The sequence below is a fragment of the Athene noctua genome, chromosome 1, assembly GCF_965140245.1.
Source record: "Athene noctua chromosome 1, bAthNoc1.hap1.1, whole genome shotgun sequence".
Taxonomy (NCBI): domain Eukaryota; kingdom Metazoa; phylum Chordata; class Aves; order Strigiformes; family Strigidae; genus Athene; species Athene noctua.
In genome coordinates, this window is record NC_134037.1 from 169,609,775 (window position 1) to 169,636,810 (window position 27,036).

General features: G+C 38.3%; 1 protein-coding gene across 14 annotated transcripts in view; it reads left to right on the forward strand.

Moving 5' to 3' along the window:
* CASK (calcium/calmodulin dependent serine protein kinase) overlaps positions 1-27,036 on the forward strand; it is a 223,562-nt gene that overhangs the window by 82,009 nt on the left and 114,517 nt on the right. For all 14 annotated transcript variants that reach the window (XM_074904895.1, XM_074904924.1, XM_074904905.1 and 11 more), the window contains exons 3-5: positions 4,489-4,594; positions 20,550-20,627; positions 21,839-21,911. In XM_074904895.1, coding sequence (XP_074760996.1) covers positions 4,489-4,594; positions 20,550-20,627; positions 21,839-21,911 — 257 coding nt within the window. The remainder of the gene's footprint in view (positions 1-4,488; positions 4,595-20,549; positions 20,628-21,838; positions 21,912-27,036) is intronic.

The window sequence follows — 27,036 nt, forward strand, 5'->3', positions numbered from 1 at the left end:
CAAGGAGTCAGTAACTGGTCAGATGTATCTGTGATAAGGAGTCGGTCACATATCCCAGTAAGGCAGGCAGTGCAGTTTTAATTAAGAGAAAGGGGAATACTCTCTCATGAAAGGTCAAAAAAAAAAAAAAAAAAAATCTTTGGGGCCAAAACATCACTGTGATTCTGTAGTATAGGAATTTCATTGCCAGTGACAATGTAAGATGTTCCCACCTGCACCTGCCCTTTTCTATTACGGTATGTTGGCTGTGCTGAAAGCTTTTTAGGAGTTCCTTGCTATATTATTAGATTAATAAAACTGAGAAGAAATTTTCACAGAGGAGCAAGAATAAGCAAACAGCGAGGGGATAGGGAAACTATAATCCAGGCCACAGGAGATCATCTAATCCTTCCATGCTGTAGGATACCATGAGCATACTTTCAAAATATGTTCAGTATGTTTGAGATGTTTTAAAACCTTGAGGATCAGATTTTGAAAGGAAATTAGGTGTTTGCCAGAATTGTCAGAGATGCGTAGGATACTAGGTAGTTAACTCCCATGGAAATTTTAAGTGATGTTCATGTTTTATATTTTCTATCAAAGACTGACACATCTTTCTTTACGATTATTTAGAACAGTTATCTTTCTAGTGCTTCCAGCAATTCATTTTCAGTGTCACTATCCAAACACAAGGCTGCATTTTCTATGTGTAGTGATTATTATTGGGAATTCCCTTTTCCATCCTAGAACTCTTCTATTTTTTTACAAGAAGTCTGAACTTTCATGCCATTTTAACAATTTCAGTGACCCCCTCTAATTAGCCATGTATAAAATGGTAATTTGAACATGTCTCCAGTTGCTAAAAACCCCCTGTTTTGTGAACAGACTGAAATTCTGGAACACTTATTGGTAACAGTAGTGTAAAATGACAGCTCTTAAATCCTTTTCAGATTATGATGTAAAGTATCAGACTGCGTGCTAAGCAAGTTAAATGAAACACCACATCTTTCTCCCTATTTCTGGTTGTCTAACAATACCTTTCATACAGTTCACGGAGAAACTTCTAAAGCTTGTGCTTTTAAACTTTGCTGTTCTATTTATTATCGCTGTTGTCATTAATGTTTAATTTTGAAAAAAAATGCTGACAGAAAAGTCTTAAAAGAATGGACCAGAAAGTCATTTGTTCAGCCATATCAAGAAGAAAGGAATGAATAGATGAAGTGTTCAGAAAGGGTTCAAATATAAAATAGTCCAGCAATTAAAAGATGACAGTTTGGTTTTGATTCTAAAACCTTGCCTTGCCTTAGGGTATGTTCCTTTAGCTAAATTTTGTTTACTAGTGAAAGAGACTGTTCTAAATATGAGATACATAACCATTAGTAAATAGCACATGTCACTTCTTGCTGCTTAAAGCCAGCTGACTCCATTGGCAGGTTATAGAGTTGTCCTGAAGCTCTTTTAGTTGTTTGGAATATCAAAGGCTTGTTTTGATATGAGATGTGTGGGACCTTTATTACTACGTGACATGGCTAAAATATTCAGCAGAGGGTTAGAAAACTTAACAGAAGGTAGCAAATAGTTCATATGATGTTACATTCGGAATAAGTTACAGGTAATACAGTGGATCACAAAATAATGGGATTCCTCATAGGAAATCTTCAGTCACCTGCTTGCAGCCAAACATCTGCTTGGTTTAAGGTTGTATTCAGAACGGGAACAGTATCTGTAAACACTAGGGATTTTGTTTACCTCTTGAGTAACATGTGGAGATAAAATTCAGTTCAGTCTGGTAAAAGCATTTGGTAAAACCCTGAGTAGGTGATAATGTCATTTTTTTAAAGTGAAAACAATGAAGTGTATGTGCCACATTTTTCTTTTATCCTCCCTCCCGTTTCCTTTTTATTGTCTTAAACGTGACTTATTTTGACATTTGGGTCACCATCCAAATGGACTTCCGAATCCTGTGGTTTTGTTGAATCAATGTGGTATGTACTTGTCTGTGTCTTTATGCTGAGTTTTCTTCTTCCTTAATAGGTCTACTGTTAAACAAGTCCCTGCTGTTTTTTATAAAATAGGACTTTGTTCTGCTCTTAGCCCTGGGACCCCTTAGTCATACAAAACCTTGTTCTGTGACTTCTGTTCGTTTGTTTTCCTGCTTGGAGATTTTGTTTTCCACTTTCTGTTTCTCCTTCCTCTGCTGCTGCTCAGTCTGTGAGCAGTTGTTCCACTCATGAAATATTACACAAAGGAATGAGGTTAATATCAGCATATGTTTTCTTTCTCACAGTTCTACTTTCCTTCAAAATATAATTAATACCCACAATAAATTAATAAATTAAGAAGCCAAAATAAATTGTGATCAAAACAGTTTTTAACTGTAAATAAAGCAGAACTTTTCTGTAGTTTCCTATTGTGTATTCACTTTGCTTTCTATCTAAAATAGATACCATGGTGAATTGTGGTAGCATTAAAGTCATTATACAGTAAGAGACAAAATAAAAGCACCATATTTTCTGGAGATCATAGTCATTCACAGAATCACATAGCACATGAGAATAGAAAACTATCCATTGGTATACTTACCTATTATCCTACTTAAGAAAGACTGGATGTGTACTTCAGCGAAAGACAAGGAGAACCTCATTGCCTAGAAAAGAGGTGATAATTATTTAGTGTCAAATCAATGCCTAAGTATGATGGAAGGGAACGTTACAATATGATTTTAGTAGCTACTCTGCGTGAAGGTGGTGTAAAAACTGATATGCGAGTATTTTCAATAGTGAAAGACATACAGCTGGTTTTTTGATAGAATTTCATCTCTCTATAAAGGACAAATTTTACATTAATTTATCTAAATTTCTTCTGCATCAGTGAAAGACAGTTATTTTCTTCCTATTGCTGTTCTGTTTGCACTTCCTAAGATTACATTACATAATGGTTTCTAAGAGGTTGCTCTACTCATTTTGTATTTCGGTTATGTTTTGAGGGATGTGAGGGAGGAAGCGCATAATAGAAGTGTAATATGAAAGTTCTAGTAAGAAAATTTGCACTTTGTGAATCTGAAAATTTTTCTTGGATTAAAATTCAGTCATTTCCAAATTCTGAGCATTTCTTCTGAATTTATAGATGACTAAAAGATTGAAAGTCTAGCATAAATCTGAGTAACTCGTTAAATGCTTCACATGAAAGAATGTTCATCTCACTGCTTATATTTTTGAATGTTACTGATAGATGTTAGAAATGTAATACAGCACATATGAAAATAGTGCATTTTAAATTTCTTTCTAGTATAGCACAACAATATGGTAAGCATTCTCAAACCAAGAAACCATACTTATATTTTCCCATAAATACATATGTAGGTTATTCTTGAGCAATGAACAATTGTATGGAAAGAGACTGGAAGAGCAAAATGTCTACTTCAGAATACAGACTGATATTTTCCTCTCTTCTCAAATTACCATCAAGGCTATTCGTTCATGATTTTGCTATTTTTCTAGAGTTCTAGTAGTAAGTTAAAAGGAAAAAAAAGTTCAAGGGTGATTAAATAACAAAAATACCAAGTAGTTTCAGCAAAGAAGAAAGAAAACTAATTCTGTGGGTTTAGGTTTTGCACTTCTAAACTAGCAGAGGGATTGATTTACGATCAGAAAAAGTAAGAGCGGTGTTTGGTTAAAAACAATCTCTCAAGCTTTGAGATATGTCACAGTGGTTTCTGCTCTCTCTTTATTCACAACTGTTTCTGCTTTTCTCTCTCTTCTCTAGGACAGAGATGCAAGCTAATATATGCTGGTTAAAATTTATGCCAGTGTCATTTCCTATATTGTGGTTATTTTTTTTTTAATCACTATTAGATGATTAGAAAATATTAGAAAAAAACATTTATTACTTATGAGGATGATCAGATACCAGTATAGGTTTCCTAGACAGCTTGTAGACTTTCCATTTTTGGACACGTTCAAAATACAACTGGATGTAGTCCTGGGCCACCTGCTCTAGTCAGCTTTGCTTTGAGCAGGAGATTTGAACTAAAGACCTTCAAGCTTTAATAGTTCTGTAGTGTGGTAAATGACCCTGTCTTATGTATTTAGAGATAATTTTGGAGTGATGTTGGGTTGGATATTTAAGATTAAAATCTTGGTATAGTTCATATGTGCATTAAAGGAATTTATTACTGTACAGTTCTTCAGATTATGACCAAGGAGATATTTTATTACTAGGTCAAGTCAAGAAAGTCTGTTAAGTTTTGTGTGTTCATATTTTGAGATCTATGTGAGGTTTTTTAAACTTAATTTCGCACTCAAGTTCTGAAGAGGGATAATTAAATACCATCTCATATATATGTTATGAGATATATGCCATCTCATATATTATGATGATTAAAGGATATATTAGAAATTTCTGTATGTCTTTCCAAATATTGTGTTCTAATTGTTTTCAAATATTTCTTTTCTATTCAACAGCTTGAATACAAATACGGCTAACATACTATCTTATTATCTTCCACAGATCTGAAGAGAGAAGCCAGTATTTGTCACATGCTGAAGCATCCTCATATTGTTGAACTATTGGAGACATACAGCTCAGATGGAATGCTTTATATGGTCTTTGAGTTGTAAGTTTTTCTCTTTGGTTCTACCTTTCTTTGTTGTCATTTGCTAAATAAAATCCTAAAAATATGTCTGCTTTCACCTGCTTGTTTTGTCCTCAGAAATTTTAAGTGCTATGCAGATATTTATTTTTGGCAAGTTACAGGTTGTCCCGAACAAAAAAAGTTGTCATGCTGGCGAAGTGACTAATGTCAGGCTCATTCTTTATAACATTCTCTCTAAGGGCAGACATAATGTCAATGAATGGCTGCTGTGTCCTTAATAGGGTACATGAGAATGAGTTTAAAATCTGCTTATAGTCATCATCTTTGGGTTACCAATGGTATTCTCTTACAGTTGTGGAGTTTTATTTGGTTTTTTTTTTCCAGACTACTGTTTCTTTAGCACTGCTTTTCTTTTACTAGATAAGAAAGCAAAGCTTACTGGTGTATTTAAGTATTCTTGTAAATCAGTATACTTGTTAATATCGTATAAGAAGAGGCATTTGTCTACAAGATGTTTTGGAAGCTTGAATGGAAGAGTTTAGCTACTTGTTGGAAGGGTGATCAAAACACGACCTTTCAGCAGTATAGAGGTATTTTTAATTGACAGCAAGAAACAAAACAGGGGGCAGCTCTTAATCACCACATTCCTTTTTTGAGGGGAAAATTATTAGTCCTTCCTGAGTTAGGTTTTAGGTACCTGGGAAGGACAAAATCAGACATGCAGAATGCAAATCAGTGAATCTTCCGTATTTAATCTTTCTTCTCTGTTACCTACCAGGTCATCTTTTTATGTTCCTCATATATGAATTCCTAGTGTATCTGGGCATATACCTCTTTAATTTCTCTGACCTTCCTGCATTATGTTTTCTGATGTGTTTGGCCTGCTTATGTTGGAGCAAGCCACATCATGCCAATGTGTTAGGTCAAATTGGCATATCCACTAGAGCCAAGAATTTGGGTTGAGATAACCACTTAAAAAATAATTCTCATATGTCAATTTTACCATTGAGGTAGACAAAAAGTTAGGTGGTAGCAGCAAAAAAAGTAAAAATTGTTGTTTGAAAGTCTGCTTTTTTAGATGAGTTTGTAAACTTATGATTGTGTGAAATAATTATTTTATGCTTTCCTTTCTGTAAGTTTTGATTCAGTACTGACTCTGGGTTTTATTTTGTAAATCCAAAAGCATGAACCAAAGGACTTTAATTATCCTATTATGAAATAATTATGTACACCTTGGGGAGACATATATGATAATTAACAAGATTTTGAAATGGAAAAAAGGTTTTGCTTCTAATTTTACCATGCTGGTAGCTCAGAAATATGAGACAAAAGCAGTAATTATTTTTTAATGACAAGCCTATTACCATTTCTGTTTGTATACATAAAAAGTAAGTCTGAACAATTAGGATGACTAAACAAATACTGTACCTGACTTCACGCCACATGAAAGAAGGAAACATGAGGATAATTATTTAAAGGATAATAATTCTTTACTATCTGGTATATCCTTGTCTCCATTGCACACTATGAGACATCACTCTTTTGTAACAAACGGTGATAGAAAATGAGACGGTAGGAATACCTGTGCTCAAAATGTAGCAGGGAATGGAAGAGTTGTGTACACAATGTGTTATGCTGGAGGGGATGCCTTGGTGAGTTGATCAAACAGAAGACTGATGTTTGCTTTGGAGCAAGACTGCATTGTCTGAGTCTGATTGGGTTAGTGGCATACTATATAATTGTGACCATAATAAGAAACTTGTAGTTAGTAGAAAAGCGTCTGTCTATTTGTAGGTAACTTATTTTCCCTTGTACTGCTTTCTGTTCATTATACTATTATTATAACAAGCTTAACTGCTTTGCAACAGAGTTAGTCTACAGTAATAAAATATATCTTATTAGAGTCTAGTTATTCTGAAATGACAGAAAAGGGGAAGACAACACAGATCTGCAGAGGAGATACAAGCCCAGCTGGTGATGGGCTATTTATGGACTGGCAGGTGCTTTGCATGAAAGTTAATTCAGGTCCAGCAGATTAAATGCACGGAATAACCAAACCTAAAACTTTGACATCAGTTGCACATAAATGATACATAGGTCCACTACTGTTTCATAAGTTGTGAGCTACATGGAGCAGGTGCTAAAATTACCCTCAATATCTTGCTAAATCTATTGTTATGAAAAAGTACAAGTTAAATAAGCAAATGCAGCATATATCTGATAATAAGAGATTGTACCACTCAGGAAAAAATACAGTGTGACCAATTTTGAAAACTTTTTGTTAAAATAAACATTTTAAAAATCAAGTCACAATTCATAGAAGCACTGATGAACATGAACAGTAGCAATGAAGTTTAACACCAAAAAATTATCTATGTTTTTAGCTTCTATTTATACACAAATTCAGGTGCTCCTTAGAATGGGGCCATCATGTCACATTACCATCAGGTTGGCATTGCCTGTATGGTACTGCTGTAATAAACTGCCTATAAGCAGTTGGTCATAATAGATGAAGTGCATGTGTGGAGTAAGAAGCAGACATGGTCCCAGAAAGTCTTATTCTTAAAGGAAAATTATTATTTTAAGAGTATTTAGATTATATTACATCATAAATGAGAGAGTATGTGCCTGTGCCAAGTGATTGCCTCCACACACACCCCGGCTCCTCCCCAGAAGGATAATGGATTCTTTCCACTTACAAGAGTCTTCCCTTGGAGGGTCTAGAGAGATCTTGCATCTGAGATAGGGGCAGCTCTAGACTTTATCATACAGTCACAGTTTTCTTTCCTATTCTGTGATGTGATTTCCTGACAGCTGTATCTAGAATCATAGAATTGTATAGGTTGGAAAAGACCTTAAAGATTATCAAGTCCAACTGTTAACTGTACACTCCCAAGTCCACCACTAAACCATGTCCCTAAGCATCACATCTACATGTCTTTTAAATATCTCCAGGGATGGTGACTCAGCCACGTCCCTGGACAGCCTGTTCCAATGCTTGACAATCCTTTTCGTAAAGACATTTTTCCTAATATCCAATCTAAAACTCCCCTGATACAACTTGACGTCATTTCTTCTTGTCTTATCTCTTGTTACTTGGGAGAAGAGGCCAACACCCATCTTGGTACAACTTCTTTCAGGTAGTTGTAGAGAGCAATGAGGTCTCTCCTGAGCCTTCTTTCCTTCAGGCTAAACAACCCCAGTTCCCTCAGCTGCTCCTCCCAAGACTTGTGCTCCAGATCCTTCACCAGCTTCGTTGTCCATCTTTGGACACATTTCAGCATCTCAGTGTTTTTCTTGTAATGAGGGGCCCAAAACTGAACACAGTATTTGAAGTGCAGCCTCACCAGTACCGAGTACAGGGGGATGATGCCTTCCCTAGTCCTGGTGGCCAACACTATTTCTTATACAAACCAGAACGCTGTTGGCCTTTTTGGCTTCCTGGGCACACTGCTGGCTAATATTCAGCCATCTGTTGACCAACACCCCCAGGTCCTATTCCGCTGGGCAGCTTTCCAGCCACCCTTCCCCAAGCCTCTGTAGTGTTGTATGGGGTTGTTGTGCCCCAGGTCCAGGACCTGACACTTCACCTTATTGAACCTCACAACTGGCCTCGGCCCATCAACTCAGCCTGTCCAGATCCCTCTGTAGAGCCTTTCTATGCTCAAGCAGATCAACATTCTTGCCCAACTTGGTGTCATCTGCAAACTAACTAAGGGTGCACTTGGTCCCCTCATCCAGATCACTGATAAAGATATTAAACAGAACTGGGGAACACCACTTGTGACCGGCTGCCAACTGGATTTAACTCCTTTCACCACAACTCTTTGAGCTTAGCCCATCTAGTCATTTTTTCACTCAGCAAAACATACACTGATCCAAGCTATGAGCAGCCAGTTTCTCCAAGAGAATTCTGTGGGAAATGGTGTCAAAGGCTTTACTAAAGTCAAGGTAGACAACATCCACAGCCCATCCCTCCTCTGCTAAGCAGGTTACTTTGTCATAGAAGGGGATGAGGTTAGTCAAGCAGAACCTGCCTTTCATAAACCCATGTTGACTGGACCTGATCACCTGGTTGTCCTGTACATGCCATGTGATGACACTCAAGATGATCTGCTCCAAAACCTTTCCTGGCACCAAGGTTAGACTGACAGGCCTGTAGCTACCCAGATCCTCATTCCAGCCCTTCTTGTATATGGGTTCACATTTACTAACTTCCAGTCAACTGGGACCTCCCCAGTTTAGCCAAGACTGCTGATAAGTGATTGAAAGTAGCTTGGTGAGTGCTTCCACCAGCTCCCTCAGTACCCTTGGGTGGATACCATTATCCCATTTGCTCCCATAGACTTGTGTGTGTCTAAGTGGTGTAACAGGTCATTAACCATTTCCCCTTGGATTATGAGTGCTTCATTCTGCTCCCTGTCTTCTAGCTCAGGGTGCTGGGTACCCAGAGAACAACTGGTCTTCAAGACTGAGGCAAAGAAGGCGTTAAGTACCTCAGCCTTTTTCTCATCTTTTGACACTGTGTTTTGCCCCCCATCCAGTAAAGTATGGAGAATCTCCTTAGCCTTCCTTTTATTGCTAATGTATTTATAGAAACATTTTTTATTGTCTTTTATGGCAGTAGCCAGATTAAGATCTAGTTGAGCTTTGGTCCTTCTAATTTTCTCCCTGCATAACTTCATGACGTCCCCATAGTCCTCCTGACTTGCCTGTCCATTCTTCCAAAGGTCATAAACTCTCTTTTTTTTTCCTGAGTTCCAGCCAAAGCTTTCTGTTCAGCCAGGCCAGTCTTCTTCCCCACTGGCTTGTGTTTCGGCACATGGGGACAGCCTGCTCCTGCACCTTGAAGATTTCCTTCTTGAAGAATGTCCAGCCTTCCTGGACTCCTTTGCCCTTCAGGACTGCCTCCCAAGGAACTCTGTCAACGAGGCTCCTAAACAGGACAAAGTCTGCCCTCCAGAAGTCCAAGGTAGCAGTTCTGCTGACTTCCATCCTTACTTCTCCAAGAATCAAAAATTCATTTTGTGATCACTGTGCCCAACATGGCCTCGAACCATCACGTCACTTGCAAGTCCTTCTCTGGTCACGAACAACAGGTCCAGTGAGGCACCTTCCCTAGTTGTCTCCATCACCAGCTGTGTCAGGAAGTTGTCTTCCATGTATAAGTCTCGAGTTAGTCATTAGTCTTAAGTTAACTGTGACTTTTTACCTAATACAAGCATGTAGTCAATACATCAGATATATTTTACAGTATCAAAATAGAAGGAAACCATATTTTTGTGAGTCTGTGCCTTGCAAGGAGCAAAATAATATGCAAAACTCTCCTGTTATTTAAAAATTCCATTTATGAAATGGGGTGCAGTCTGGTTTCTTTCATATTTGTTCAGTAAGGTACTATTCTAGACAGTGCTGTCCCTGTCACATGATGTTTGCTTGGCAGTTTATGCATGGGGAGCAAGGAACACTGGTTTTACACAGAATGCTGTTTTCTGTTTGGTATATAACTATCACTTTTGGGTTTACATTTTATTGCTTATTACATTTTGTTTCTAATGACCACTGGTCTTCATCAATGAGAATACGTTAAGAAGGGTGAGCTACTTGCAATATTTCTAACAGAAAGCAAGTATTTCAAGTGTCCAAACCCCACATTTTATATTTAGAGTGCATTATGTGCAGTTTATCCTCAGTATAATCGAAGTATGTGGACTGAGAGTACTCCCCTTCATGCTGTAGAGCTCAGATACATGAGTAGTGAGTGAATTGCAGATACCTTGATATCTGGGTATTTGCAGAATATTGTCTCACCATTATACATAGGTTGGTTTTCTTGGTACATTACAAGAGAGATTTATCTTTTAGGACATTAGAAGTGGTATTTAGGTTTACTAGTTAGGCTGTATATGTATATAGTTATACATCTATAACTTTGCTCTTTAACCTAGCTAACATGTAAAAATGCTTCAGTTTTAAAATCTCAAATTCATAAAAGCAGTACTTTAAAATGGTTGCAGTTACTTAGGTTTACGTTAAGCATAAGCTGATGAGCATTTAAGTGACTGTACATTCAATCATGCGGCTTTGTTGAAGTGTTAAGGAAAAAAGGGGGGGAAATGAATGCTATCTATTTATTCTGCTTTGTTACAATACTGTGAAATAGCACAGCTTCTTAGTTTATGAAGGGAAAAGGTTTTTTCTGTTTTACTTAACCATGTTAGGATTCCAGTTACAGTTTTATTTTTAAATGCAGTCTCACCTGTATCCTTCATCTTTTATATGACTTTACTTCTGTTCTTTCGTACCTGCATAATGCATTATCTAGGATAAAAATAAGTCTTAAATGTTAACATTTAAAAGTAAAATAAAAATAAACTAAAAACTGTATTTTTCACACCAAAACAGGTGGTTGTGATTACTGAAAGAAAATAGTTTCAGATGTTTCTTGGTTTAAAGTTTGGGCCAGACTGTCAGAATACTCAATGAAAGGAAAAACTTCCCAATTCATTATTAAAAGCTTACAATACACTTCGAGAGATCATTAAATTAGAGATTCTGTCTGTCCTAACTTCAGATCTTTAAAAATTCCGTGGTAAATCTGAAGCACCTCTGTACATGCTGGTCTTTTCCTGTAGACTGAAAGGGAGCCTTAACTCTAATTTTAAACCATAGAATAGTTTGGGCTTAAAGGGGCCTTTAAAGGTCATCTAGTCCAAGCCCTCTGCAATGAGCAGGGACATCTTCAGCTAGATCAGGTTGCTTAGAGCCCTGTCCAACCTGGTCTTGAATGTTTCGAGGGGTGGGGCAGATACCATCTATCTGGGTAACCTGTTCCAGTGTTTCATGACCCTCATTATAAAAAATTTCTTCCTTATATCTAGTCTAAATCTACCCTCTTTTAGTTTAGAACCATTATCCCTTGTCATGTCATGACAGGCCCTGCTAAAAAGTCTATCCCCATTTTTCTTATAAGCCCCCTTTAAGTACGGAAAGGCTGTAATAAGGTCTCCCTGGAGCCTTCTCTTCTCCAGACTAAACAACCCCAACTCTCTCAACCTGTCCTTGTAGGATAGGTGTTTCATCTGTCTGATCATTTTTGTGGCCTCCTCTAGACCCAGTCCAACAGGTCCATCCATGTCTTTCCTGTGCTGAGGGCTTCCAAGCAGGACACAGTACTCCAGGTGTGGTCTCAGGAAAGTGGAACAGAGGGGCAGAATCACCTCCCTCAAACTGCTGGCCACCAGTAACCCCAAGTCCCTCCTCTGCAGGTCTGCTCTCAATCAGTTCATCCCCTAGCCTGTATTGATAACAGGGATTGACCTGACCCAGGTGCAGGACCTTGCACTTGCCCTTGTTGAACCGTGAGGTTCACACAGGTCCACTTCTCAGGCTTGTCCATGTCCCTCTGTGTGACGTCCTATCCCTCAGGCATGACTCACCACTCAGCCTGGTGTCATCTGCAAACTTGTTCAGAGTGTACTCAATCCTGCTATGTCATTGAGGAAGATACTAAATAGTACTGGTCCCAGTATGGACCCCTGAGGAACATCACTTGTCACCAGTCTCCATCTGGACATTTAGCAGTTGAACCTCTGGATGTGACCATCTAACCCAATTCCTCATCCATAAAACAGTCTACACATCAAATCCATATCTCTACAATTTAAAGAAGGATGTTGTGGGGGATCATGTCAAAGCCCTTACAAAGGCCAAATAGATGACATCTGTAGCTCTTTGCTTGTCTACTGGTGTAGTCACTCCATCATAGAAGGCCACTAGGTTGGTCAGGTAGGACTTGCCCTTGGTGAAGCCATGCTAGTTGTCTCAAATCACCTCCCTGTCCTCCGTGTGCCTCAGCATATCTTCTAGGAGGATCTGTTCCATGATATACCCAGGCACTGAGTTCCCAGTGTCCTCCTTTCTGCTCTTTTTAAAAATGGGTGTAATGTTTCTCTTTTTCCAGTCACCAGCAACTTCACCTGACTCCCATGACTTTTCAGATATCACGGAGAGTGGCTTAGCAATCAGCCAATTCCCTCAGGACTCTGGGTGCATCTCATCAGATCCATAGAGCTATGTATATTCAGGTTCCTCAGGTGGTCTTGAACCTGGTCTTCTCTTACAGTGGAAGGGACTTTGGTGCTCCAGTCCCTGCCTTGCAGTCCATCCACAGAGGTGTGGGAAGAGAGGTTGCCAGTGAAGACTGAGACAAAACGGTTGAGTACCTCAGCCTTTTTCTCGTTCGTTGTTACCAGTTTGCCATTCTTGCTCATTGAGGGCGAGTACCCTTTCTTTGACCTCTCTTTTCTGGCTGACATACCTGCAGAGCCCTTTATTATTATTCTTTGCATCCTTTGCCTAGTTCAGCTCCATCCTTAAGCACCACCAAATTCCACCAAGTATTAAATATTCTGATATCAAAATCTTTGACATAAAGACAGATCTTTTTGACTTGATGAAACTCATGTTTACATTGTGTTTGTACTGGGAATTTATTTTTTTTTTTCCAATGTGTTATGTATGTTTAGTACATAGTCACTTCATTACTTGTAGACACAAAGCTTAGGCAATTATCTGTTCTGGGTATGCTGTTTCGGTTTTGTCCCAGATAGCCTCTGAGCTATTGACTGATTACAGTCAAAGGAAGTGATATTTAAAGCTAACTTATGTTTGAGGAAAGAAATACCAAGTTTTTGTCTTTCAGTATTTGTTGATTTAATTCATTTGATGGACAGGAATTAATAGGAAACCAGACTTCATTAGTTTTAATGCTGAAAGAGCAATCTTTGGGAATTTTCTGTTGATAAGACCAGGCTTAGAAATCAGGATTTTTATCTTGGATGAAATTTTGGCTCTTTTAAGATAAGTAGCAAAATTTGGCAGAGCAGCTGAGAATTCAGAACGTTGAGACACTGATGCATTGAAATTCTGTCATTTATTATAACTTTATTATAACAGGCTATTAAGTTGCATTATTTTAGCAAAGCTTCAGAAGACCTACTTGTAAGCACAATTAATTGGTAACAGTCAATGTAGACTGTTGTCTACATTATAGACAATGTATATACTTGTATTTTCAAAAGTTTGTAACATGAGTTAATTCACACAGCATTGCTATAGAGTGAGTATTTTTGGTGATACTGCCTGATGTGGAGGTTTAACATGAAATTGGAGGATTTCAGGTTAGGTACTATACTACTTTTATATTACCAGCAAACCCAGTGCTTTTTAAGGATGCATATCTTCTTTCTTTCATGCTATTTAATAATCAGGTTGGACCATTGCTATGAAAACACTAGTAGAAGATTGTTTCCAAGCATGCTTACAATTACTTCCTCCTCCTAAGATCATCTTCTACACTGTGATTTAAGAATTAAGTATTACTCAGTGAAGTTTGTCCATTGTTTGTGACTAAATGGAATGAGTTAGTTTATGAAAAGCACTGCAATTTATCTCTTGGCTGCTGACACAGCTGTAAAAACGTCTCAGTGTAAAGTACTGAAAAGCCTCTAAGCAGAGGCTGAGAAGGTAAACTCAGGAACATCATTTAATTATATGAAATGAATTAAACCCTGGATGCATGGGCAAGATATAGGAAATAAGAGTTTCTGTACTTTTTGGTCTTTAATTTTCAGAGGTAACTACGTAGGGCTCCAAGAAAAGTTAAATACTGTATTTTTTAAGTTAATTTATGGCAGTTTATTTGTAGTAAGAGAAGATGACAAGAACATAAAAACTATCCAACTGAAGGAAAAAATTCTGTTGTGCACAAACCTTTAACATACATGGTAGAAAAGTCAGTAAATGCAGTCATGAGCAATATCTGGGGTTTTTTTTAAGTAATAATTCAATTCCTTAAAGCAGTGCTTCTCAAACTTTCTGATTCTTCATCAATAAATTAAGTTTTAGGACGCCTCTTACTAGGGCATCTGCAAATTCAGAACTCTTATACCCCAGTGTTAAAATGTAGATCACTTCTGGAGGATACTGTCTATTCTTCAGGGTGTCTGTTAGCCTCAGAAAAGATTTCTGCATTGAATATGACTCAAGAGTAAACTTTCTGAGCAGGTTGTAACTTACCAGCTTTGTGCAGAACAGTAGAAAGATTTTCAAGGTGCACAGTAGCACTGATCAGAGCTATGAAAGAAACATTTATCCAAAGCACTGAAACCCAGCAACAGTTCTGCTGAAAATATGAAAAAATTAATAGTAGAATGTGGGAAATTGGGGATTACAGTTCGAACTGATACCCAGAACAATTCAGGTATGGTGGTGTTTATCTGTTAACTCCCTGTTCAGAGTCGCTTTAGCCAGCACTTTCAGTGTAAATCCCAGAAACGGTCCCAGTCAGTTTATGTATCTTCCGTGAGTGCCCTCTACCGGTATCAGATGAGTCTTTCTCAGATTCTGAGTGTGCTGTAGTTTTACCAACTTTTTTTTGTATCTTCCACTTAGGTCTTCAGCATATATATATATATATATATCATCTCTGTGTTTATTTTAGTGGATTTTAACTTGTCTTATTTTTAAAAAATTTTTACAGTTTGCACATGCCTAATGCTGATAGTCCTTACAAAACCTTGAGACTTCCTGAACTTTCATTTAGTCAGTATCTCAAAACATAAGTCTTTTATTTTCTGCAACGTCATCTTTAAAATGGTTGTGATATTGCTGAGGTTTTAGTCAGTGCACTGGGTTTTCTGGGGTTTCTTATAACTGAGTCTGACTCTTACTTTTGCAGCCTGAGATAGATAAATCTTACAAGATTTCAAGATAAAATTCAACATCAGTGGAGTGATACAAGCCCTATTTATACATGAAGAAAAATCTACACTTAAACTAAGATTTTTGTCTTGAAATAGTAGTCAGTTGAAGTCAGAGATTAAAATACACCTGCCACATATTTGTGCTTTTGAGATCAACAGAATTAATCATGATGGAATAAAACTTTCAAACATCACTGCTCACAGTCTGTAGAGATTTTTAATATCAACATAATTTAAACAAATTGGAAAATATTTGAAAAAATGAAACTGCCGCTTACTGTTACAAAATTTAAGTGAAAAGTGGGAAGTAGAAATACATGTTAAAGACCATTCTGATTATAAACACCTTGTTTAATAGAAAAGTTAGTGTAAAGAAATTACACTCTTGGCTCAGTGTCTCAGCAACTATTAATACTGCTAAAAATCTTGAGTGCCTCTGGATCTTTATTCACCTGTAGTTTCTAACAAGTCAGATTAGTCTTCTAAAAGGTTCTACGGCCTAATGAGAATGTCATCTCCTAATTTCTGGTAGTTAATCAATCATACATTTGTATGTTCTGTAGTGCTTGGTGTTGCTCAGGTTTCAGTTTTGTTTCCCCTCTAGCTGAAATAAATTGTTGGGAGGAAGGGAGATAGACATGAGGGTTTTTTCCCAGTGAGCTGGCTAAATCCAGATTTATGCTGTTCTCATTGAACCTGGCTGGGTTGCTGCTATACAATACTGTGTGTAGTGCAACACAGTATATTATTCTCTGTCTGAGTGATACTTAGCTGTGTATACAGACTATCTGTATGAAATTGAGCAAGGCAGAAAACTATTGGGAAAAAAACTACAGAGGGGGATGTACTGATGAGTGATCATGGTTTGACAATATTGGATTTCTGATTTCTGGGGCTTATTAAATCCAAAGATAGTATCAGGTGCTGCAATAACTGGCCAGGAATTTTTTTTTTTTTCACCTACGTAAATGAATGTGCATTTATTTTGGTCACCAGTTTCTCTTAGAGTTTTCAGTGCTCTATCCACATGATAGTGTGTTTTGCATGGGGATACTTTTTGCATTTATTTGGGAATTAAAGCTTCTGCATATTGCTTGTGACTCCCTAAGCAGAAGTTTTGCATTGCAGGTGTGTAAGAAAGCAAAAGTGATGGTATGCTGACATTCTGGATGGCTTACCAAAATGATGTTTGCTTTCTAGATACCTTGCAAATTCTACTTCCCCCACCCACCCTTGAGTCTTTGGTGGAGATGAAAAAGAAAAGTTGGGAAGGCTGAAGATGACATATTACAATTGACATTTTTGCAAAGGACTTGTTAAGCACAAATTATAATGTGATTTTTATTATTGCTGTTAACTCTTGTTACTCTCCCCTTTCCCCATCAAGCAATGAACATTTTTAGATAGAAATCTGATTTAGATTTCTTACAGGACAAGGAAAAGGTCAGTTATGCCACACAGAGCTGGTTTGGGTTTAGAGAAATGATAGTCTAATTTTAGCCTAATGACTACTGGTACACGTGCATCTAAAAGTGTTACACTACTCATTGTGGGAGTTAGAATATCGGAAAGACTACAAACAGTTAGGGAGAAAAGGAACAAAGTATCAAATATCAGAGCTAGTGATATAGTGTGAGTGCTGTCACTGTTTTCAGGTGCCTTCAGTGAGCCTGCCAGATGTAAAATACCTTCTTGACTCCTTAGCATTCTCATAAGGATAATTAACAGGAAAGACTATGCTACTTTTCTATATTTTAAACTCTTCATTTAAAACTCAGTTTGAGTAAGATTTTTTTTTTATATATAACTACAGTCTTTAATATATGTGAAGTCGCACTTGTAATACTTTTAAGGACACACAATGTAATATAGCAGAATCATAGAATCAACTAGGTTGGAAAGGACCTGAAAGATCATCCAGCCAACCATTAAAATCACACTGACAGTTCCCAACTACACCATATCCCTCAGCACTATGTCGACCCGACTCTTAAACACCTCCAGGGATGGGAACTCCACCACCTCCCTGGGCAGCCCATTCCAACGCCCAGCAACCTGTTCCTGACATCTAGTCTAAACCTTCCCTGGCGCAACTTGAGGCCATTCCCGCTTGTCCTATCGCTTATTATTACTTGGTTAAAGAGGCTCATCCCCAGCTCTCTGCACCCTCCTTTCAGGGAGCTGTAGAGGGCGATGAGGTCTCCCCTCAGCCTCCTCTTCTCCAGACTAAACACCCCCAGTTCCCTCAGCCACTCCCCGTACGACCTGTGCTCCAGACCCTGCACCAGCTTTGTTGCCCTTCTTTGGACACGCTCGAGTCATTCAATGTCCTTTTTGTAATGAGGGGCCCAAAACTGAACACAGGAATCGAGGTGCGGCCTCACCAGTGCCGAGTACAGGGGTCAGATCCCTTCCCTGTCCCTGCTGGCCACGCTATTGCTGACACAAGCCAGGATGCCATTGGCCTTCTTGGCCCCCTGGGCACACTGATGGCTCCTGTTCAGCCGGCTGTCAATCAACACCCCCAGGTCCCTCTCTGACTGGCAGCTCTCCAGCCACTCCTCCCCAAGCCTGTAGCGCTGCTGGGGGTTGTTGTGGCCCAAGGGCAGCCCCCGGCATTTGGCCTTATGGAAACTCCTCCAGTTGGGCTCAGCCCATGGCTCCAGCCTGTCCAGGTCTCTCTGCAGAGCCTCCCTACCCTCGAGCAGATCAACACTCCCACCCAACCTGGTGTCATCTGCAAACTGACTGAGGGTGCACTCGATCCCCTTGTCTAGATCATCAATAAAGATGTTAAACAGGAGTGGCCCCAACACCGAGCCCTGGATGACACCACTCATGACCGGCCCTCAACTGGATTTAACTCTGTTCACCACAACTCTTTGGGCCCGGCCATCCAGCCAGTTTTTTACCCAGAGAAGTGGGCAATTGTCCAAGCCTCAAGCAGCCAGTTTTGCCGGGAGAATGCTGTGGGAAATGGTGTCAAAGGCCTTGCTAAAGTCAAGGTAAATTACATCCACAGCCTTTCCCTCATCCAATAAGCAGGTCGCCCTGTTGTAGAAGGAGATCAGGTTTGTCAAGCAGGACCTGCCTTTCATAAACCCCTGCTGACTGGGACTGAGCATCTGGTTGTCCCACATGTGCTGTATGATGGCAATCAGGATAAGCTGCTCCGTCAGCTTCCTGGGCACCAAAGTCAAGCTGACAGGCCTGTAATTTCCCGAATCATCCTTCCAACCCTTATAGATGGGGCATCACATTGGTCAATTTCCAATCAGTCAGGACTTCCCCGGTCAGCCAGGACTGCTGGTAAATGATGGAAAGCAGCTTGGGAAGCACCCCAGTCAGCTCCTTCAGCACCTTCAGGTGTATCCCATCTGGTCCCATAGACCTGTGTATGTCTGTGTGATGCAGCAGGTCACTGACTGTCTCCTCCTGGATTGCGGGGGGGGTCATTCTCCCAGTCTATGTCTCTGTATTCTGGCTGAGGAGGGTAGATTCCCTCAATACAACTAGTATTAAAGACTGAGGCAAAGAAGGCATTAAGCACCTCAGCCTTCTCCTCATCGCTCGTTGCCATGTTTCCTCCTGCATCTAGCAGGGGATGGAGACTCTGCCTGGACTTTCTTTTGCTACTGACATACTTACAGAAACATTTCTTGTTATCCGTGATTGCTGAAGCCAAATTAATTTCCAGCTGGGCTTTAGCCCTTCTGATTTCCACCCTGCACAGCCTCACAGCCTCTTTGTAATCACTGTGTGTGGCTAGCCCCTTCTTCCAAAGGCTGTAAACTCTTCTTTTCTCCCTGAGTTGCAGCCACAGCTCCCTGTTCAGCCAGGGTGGTCTTCTCAGGCGTTGGCTTCTCTTAGAGCACCTGGGGACTGCCTGCTCCTGAGCCATTAACACTTCCTTCTTAAAGAGTGCCCAGCCTTCCTGGACCCCTATACCCTTCAGTACAGTCTCCCAAGGGATCCTTTCAAGCAGGTGCCTAAACAATACAAATTCAGCCCTTTTAAAGTCCAGGATATCAGTCCTGCTTAGCCCACTCCTGGTCTCTCTAAGAATAGAGAACACTATTATTTCATGATTGCTGTACCCTAGTCAGCCTCCACCCACCACATCATCCACCAGTCCTCTGTTCACAAAGAGGAGATCCAGCAGGGCACCTTCTCTGGTTGGTTCTCTCACCAGCTGCATCAGGAAGTTGTCTCCCACATATTCCAGGAATCTCCAGGACTGATCCTGCTCTGCTGTGCTGTATTTCCAGCAGATGTCTGGGAAGTTAAAGTCTCCCACAAGAACAAGGGCAAGAGATCATGAGATTTATCCTAAATGCCTGTAGAATATTTCATCCACCTCTCTGTCCTGGTTGGGTGGTCTATAGTAGACTCCTACTACAACATCTGCCCTGTTGGCCTTCCCCCGATTCTAACGCAAAGACACTCCACCCTGTCTTCACTACACTTGTGCTTGAAGCAATCGTAACAGTCCCTAACACACAGAGCCACCCCACCACCTCTCCTTCCTTGTCTGTCCCTCCTAAAGAGCTTGTACCCATCAATTGTCACACTCCAGTCATGGGAGACATCCCACCATGTTTCTGTAATAGCAACAACATCGTAATTTTCCTTTTTCATCACGGCTTCAAGCTCCTTCTGTTTGTTACCCAAGCTGTGTGCATTGGTATACATGCACTTCAGATGGGCCAATGTTTTGCCCCCTTCCCCCTTCAAATCTAGTTTAAAGCTCTGTCAATGAGCCCAGCTAACTCCTGCCCCAAGATCCTCTCCCCCCTCTGGAACGGGTGCATTCCGTCTCATGCCGAAATGCCTGGTGCCCTGTATACCAATGCATGTATATCATGCATTAATTGTTAATTTGCAGAGCCTTCTTGTACAGGGCATTGACTTTCTGCTGTGTTGCATGTCTTGTTCAATGAGCAATTTAAGCAATAGAAGAAATGTTTGGTTTTGGTAATGTTTTGAGTGAACTGTTATATGACCCGAGGGGCATAAAATAGTTAATCTGTGGCAAGCCATATACTATTAGATTACCTGTTAGATGGTGTTTTAGTAATGCATTTTGCATGTATCCATAGTATTTTATGTAAGATTTATATAAGTGGAGTAAACAGATTTTTTGGGGAGCATTTTTATGTAATTTATTGTAGTTATCTGTCGTAAGCATTTTTCTCTCTTTTTACCTACAGTATGGATGGAGCAGATCTGTGTTTTGAAATTGTGAAGAGAGCAGATGCTGGATTTGTGTATAGTGAGGCTGTAGCCAGGTATGTATTATAATTTTAATTAATCCCACAGGATAAATGGAAAAGAGTGGAATATACTGTTGTATACTCTGGTAGCTAGAAGTTGGAATACTATAATCCTGTTTCCAAAGTCTGAATGTTTATTACAATAATTAGCATAAGAAAAGTAAAACTTTGGAGCATTTTGTCATTTATTAGTTGTATATTTGGATGAGATTCTTGAATAAAATAGTATCTCTTATCTAGTACTTAATACTCTATCTTTGCCTTCTATGGATCTCTCCTACAATGCATTAGGTGACTCTTCTGACAGGTGTGTTTTATTAGTATCACTTTATGGTCACTTCAACTTTTCAATTACAAGGTAAACCAAAATCAAAGTGTCAATGTAATTGCAGAACAACAACAGAACCCAGTGTCCTAGTGGCATGAGAACTGAGGTCAAAGCCCATGAGATTCTTTGTTTGCTTTTCTTAACACTAGATTTTTTTAGCATCATGGAAGCCAGCTTGGAAAGACACATCAGGAGGTCTCTATTTCAGCCTCTTGCTCAAGACAGTCATCATTGCTTTTGGATCATATTGCTCAAGGCTTTGTTCAGTGGGATCTAGAAAACCTCCAAGGATGGAGATTCCACAGCCTCCCCGGGCAACTTGATCCAGTGTGTACTTATGTTTCTAGGGAAAAATGTTTCCCTGTAGCCAGCTGGAACCTCCAGAGGACAAGGATTGCCTCCCTTAGCCCACTAGCAATGAACTGCCTGAGGCAGCACAGGATGCTGTTGGCTTTCTTGGCATTCTGTTAGGGGATTCTTTGAACACAGGGAAGAAAGAAGATAGTCTTCAATCTGCATCAAGCAAGCCAAGATCTTGGTTCTGTCTCTTTCTAGATAAATGAGTCACTGATACTCTCTTTTTTCTTTTCTGTGTTTTGTTATAAAAAAACCCTGAAAGGTCCTGACTTCCTTGTCACATGAAGCAGAATTATTGAACATTTGAAACTTTTACAACATGGAAAATGCAGATTTCCCTTTTCTGATTTTCCTTGGCTTCAATCAGAATAATTCTCAAACTTTAGATTTTATAGTAAACACAGATTCCATCCTACTGAACTCTGTAAGGTTAAGTTGGTTGATTAGTTTGATATCGTTAGACTCTTCAAACTTAGTTTGTTATATGTGTATAGTAATTTTTCCTGCAGGTTTGTTATGTATGATGTCTTTGTTTTTTCAGTCATTACATGAGACAGATATTGGAAGCTCTACGTTACTGTCATGATAATAATATAATTCACAGGGATGTGAAGGTAAGGAGTTTTAATTATTTTTTTTTTCTTCGCAATAATACAAACTACTGCATTTTAATTTCTGTACTTTAGAGGAAGGGGGGAAGCTGTAGAAAAGGAAGCTATATTTGCCTGAGTGTGTGTTTACTCTTACTGCATCATGTAAGATTAAAGCCCATCTCTAATTCCATCAATATAGAACATTTAGGAGGTCTTTATTCATAAATTACATATGCATTTGATTGTAACTTACTGTGAAAGTTAGTTTAATGTCTAGTTTTTGAATATTCATGTGAAACCTTGCATTTTTTTTCTTGTTGGGAAAATGTATGTATAAATTAATTGCATAAATTTAACTGAAATTGGTAGATTAATGCCATCATTTTGACAGCATCATGACAGTCTTTATTCAAACTAAGATTTCAGAGATGCACTTGCGTAAATGCTACAATGTTGGTAGTATTATGTACTTCCTGCAAGCAGTTTTAAACATTTATTATTATGAAAACGTCTCTAATACAAACAAGTTTGGGAGGAGAAATACAGTATTTAAGAACAGTGTTTGTACATACTCTATGATCTGGTGAATTTTATACTGTTTCTATGGATATTTATGGAACTAGTTTATCCAAAAGTACTGTAATGTAAGTAATCAGGACTTTTAACCTAAGAGAGTTTGACTCTTTTCAAATTGAATATACATATTCTTTGTTAATGCTGTTGTCTAAGAGTGATTCCCACTTGTCTTCTCTAAGAGTGTGCTTTTATCGAGCACTATAGGAATTAATGAAAATTCTAATGACCTCTAGTGCAGTTTGAGAAGTGAATCTTGTGTTTTAGTGAATAGAAAAGATTGAAAGAGGTAAGCTGTGCTTAAGACTCCTACAGGTGATCTCTGAGGGAAGAGAGCATGAACACTGAACTGATGATTTTCATTTAAGGAGTCATTTGAACATACGTACATAGACATTTGCAGACCTTTTCCAATCTCTTTCTCTTTTCCTTCTAAAATCAAAAAAATTACTCCATGTAGTAGGGGTTTTTTTTAAGTTTGGTATTTTAAAAATAGTCTCTTACAACAGATTCTAAAGATGACCTCTTAATTGCTGGTAAAAAGTCTCATCTTGTTCTGTCTTGGAGGTTCTAGATTCTTTTAATTGTTCATTTTTGGTGCCACATGAAAATTTCTGAATTAGCATCATCTTTATGTTGCTGTGTCTTCCTGAAAGCTGCACTTGTTTTTGTTGGACCATGTTCTTGACTGAAAACAAATTTCAGTTTCATGGGCCTCTGAAGAATGCATATTTTACTGAGTGTAAAACGGGGATTTATTTTGCAGCTTATCCGGACTCTGAAAACTTTAAAGTCACTGTTTTAATTAAATACCATCTTTAGAAATGAACCTGTTCAATTACATGAGTGAGTAATAATTTTTAATGTATCAGTCTAAAGTAGTGTAAACCATAGATGTTTAATTTTGGCAAAAGCAGTGCAGAAATGTAACTATAGGGTTTGGGTATAGAACATATTAAGCTAACTGCAGTATCCCAGCTCTAGGTGTCACTGTAGACGTTGTTTTGAGAGGAAGTAGATTAAATGACCAATTTTCAAATTATCTGAATGGATGAAAGTAATAAAAATCTGTATAGTCATACAACATTTTATCTCTCTTAACCTTACGGTGAATGTTACTTTGAACTGCAAAATGTTTGATCGTTACCTGATACACAGGAATATTTGAACCTTATAGTTCCTGTAAGATTTATGTGCTCCCTTAGCTCTTGGCTGATTAGGAAGAGTTCGACAGGAATACTTCAGTTTGCTGTAGTCTGATGTCAGAAACATTATCTGACTTCTGTAAGTGACAAGATCTACCAAAGCTTCTGGAGCACTACGACTGCAGCCTATGATAAACTCCATATATGCCCCAAATTCAACTTGATGACAGAACCAAAACATGAAAGCTTTCACAAGGTGGCCTGTAATTGTCTTAATTTCCTTCACTGCTATGTGAGACCAGATGTTTCTTGAACCTCTGTATATCATGACCCCCTTAAACATTGCTGAAAAGCTTTATCATCAGGGGCAATTGCACCTTAGCTTCACCTTCAGTTAATGTGATTCTGCATTCATTCACTGCTTGAAAGCTGGATCATATGATAAGGAAAGTAGAAAATGCTACGACAGGAAGGTGGAAAACTCAAGACAGCTACACATCAGAAATGTGAATGTCAATAACTTTTTCCCTTACCACAACATTTATTCCTGTTCTGCCAACCTAGTAATACAGAACTCAGCCATTCCTTTTATTCTTTCAGAACCTTGCTATGTCAGAAATACCCAAAAGATGCCTACCAAAAATAGCAACATTGAAATGGGATCTTTTCCAATATAGAATGTTATTACACAGCAATTCCTATACAGAATTATCTTTATGTAAGAGAACAAAAAAAAAAAAAAGGAAATAGGAGTAATGTAGTCTGTAGTAAGATGCTTGTCTTTTTCCATAAAACCCTTGCTAGATTTTGAGTACCATTTGTCACTGAAGTCAGCCACTTTCTCTTGAGCCACTTGATGTCAGTGTTAGACAATATTGAATGTATTCTGTTAATATAGTCATTAAAAAGTGATGAGTGGTAGAGGACCTTTAAAACAGGACAAAGAAATAGGAGAAAAATGGCTTATCTCTTCCAAATCTCCTCTTCACTGTATGCTGTCCTGCAAAATAGTGTTTTCTCTTGCTTTAACTTCAGGAATAGGAAAGTAACGAACTGGATTAACTTTGCATTAGTGTTTTTTCTGTTAACATAAATACAACTGAAGATAGTTCCCTTGTATATGACAGCACATTTATTACATTAAAAGGTGCATACCTTGAGATTTAATGGAACTGAAAACTAGTAACCAAAATGTACTCTATAACTGTAATCTTTCTTCAAGGAGGAGAAATACTAATAGTATGCTTCTTCAACTCTTAACTGTGAAGGATACCACTGATCACTGAACTTCCTTGCATTCTGTGCTATACAATTATACTAGTAATTATTATTTTAAAAGCTGAAAGTTCTGGTTTTGTTATAAATAGGTGAACTTGAATATTTCCAATCCCTATGACAGTTAATATGGTGTAGAGTACCTAAAGCAGCATTGTGCATTTTGCAGTCACATTTGGTCAGCATTCAGTATTCTGTGTTGTTATATTCTCAGCATGTGGGGAAAGTTGCTTTATCTTCTCTTGACAGTTTGACTGAGTTTCCTGTTAGTAAAAGGATAGACTAACATTGATCTTGGTAGAAGACTTTTATGCTAGTTACTCAAAGTAGAATGTTATTCAGCTAAAAAATAGACTGTATAAGCATTGTATAAATTATGAAGCAGAACAGTGTTCTGTAAGAAGTGCATTTCTTCAGTGTTTATTACAGATTTGTTCACATGTTCATTTTTGTGATAACTTCAATGGAATCTTCAGTTAGCTTACATTGTGATGCTTATGTAACATTTTATATAGTTGCAGAAATCTTGTTATAAAAATACCTTTTAATATAACTGATACAAGAGTAATTTAATCACAACAGGAGCTTTGGTTGCTGGGGTTTTATCCTTAGTTCAGTCCAAATGCTTCAACTCTGCTCTATGATTTCCATATTGTTTGAGTGCTTGTATATGTTCCTGTGATCAGTGGAATGATTGGTGTGCAACTGGAGTCAGGGCAAGCTTGTTGGCTAAATGTAGACATCCAAAATTTTTATTATAGGTTTATCTCAGTAGGTATGAATGCCTGTTTCCAACATGTGATCACGTAAATTTTTGCTAAAGCAAAAATACACAGATTCTGCCTTCTCTGCTGTTAAGATTCAGTTCAATATTTCTGTGACTAGAAGTAAAAACACTTTTTCCAGAGAGTAGGACTAAGTGTTATGAACTGTGTTGAGTGTCATATACAAATCTCAGCTGGCCCAAGTGACTTGAGACTTGATCTGTGGATAGATTTGCATGTTGATTTACGTGCTATACAGAACTTAATTAACCATATGAATTCTGAGAGTGCACTCAGTTACCGCTTCTGTCTTTCATTCATTTTTTTCAGATTTTCCCAGTAGAGTTCAAGACTCTTACACTTCTGCTTTTACGTATATCTAGAAAATGAGTAAGGCTTGTACATACATATTTGTGTGTGTTTATGTAAGTGTATATTCAACTACATAAAAAACTGGAATAGCAGCTCTTCTTTAAGACCGTCTTATCTTTCCAATCTTTAAATATCCAAAACAAGAAATCTGTTGCATAAATGGTGCTTTTTCTGTATTTTCTAGAAGTTAATAGATCCTTGAGATCCAGTAGCAACTGCTTCATGAGGATTTTGTTACATATTGAATTGTTAAAAGGTTATTAAGGTAGCAAAATCAATAGCAGAGGTAGCTGGCGTACAGGTGGCCATGTTTTTCTGAGGAGCAATTCCTCATTCAATGCAAAAGTTAAGGGGCTCTAAGAATAAAGCTTTCAATACTTTTTCTTCAATGTTTCTTCCAGCAGTACTTTTTTCCCCTGTTTATGTCCACTCCTGTATGTATGCTTCCTATCTCAGAGTTCTCATTCTTGTTTTGTCCTGACCTTTTCTTAGTGTACTGTTAGCTTGGCTGCTGGGTGTTCAGAAGTCATTTTGCTGAGAAGTATATTTATGCTTATTGGCCTACTTAGAGCTCAACATCTGCAGGCTTTCTGATCATGCTTTATATATTCCAGTGATTTCCCTAGCCAGTCAGAAAACATGTATCTTCTTATCAATGAGCTGGCCACCCATGCAGCCCATTTGAAGAGGTAAACCAGAAAGTAGACAGACACTTGCAGTCTTCTAAACTGCTTTGCAACCCATGTGCTGTGCATATTTGTCTTAGGATTTTCTGTCCCTGCTATAGAAATCAACTATTTTATTTTTTATTATACAATTTACAAGTCACATGCTAACTTCTGATTTGACACCAGGGTGTCTAAGCAGTGAAAGAAGTTTAGCACGTGAACTGTGTTCTTCTGTCTCTCATGTCTTTCTGGTTTGAGGGATTTTTTCATCCATGAACTATTCTGTCAAATTCCTAGAGAAGACCTAATATTTTGTGTCTACTGGCACTTGAGTCAGTTTAGTGTATCT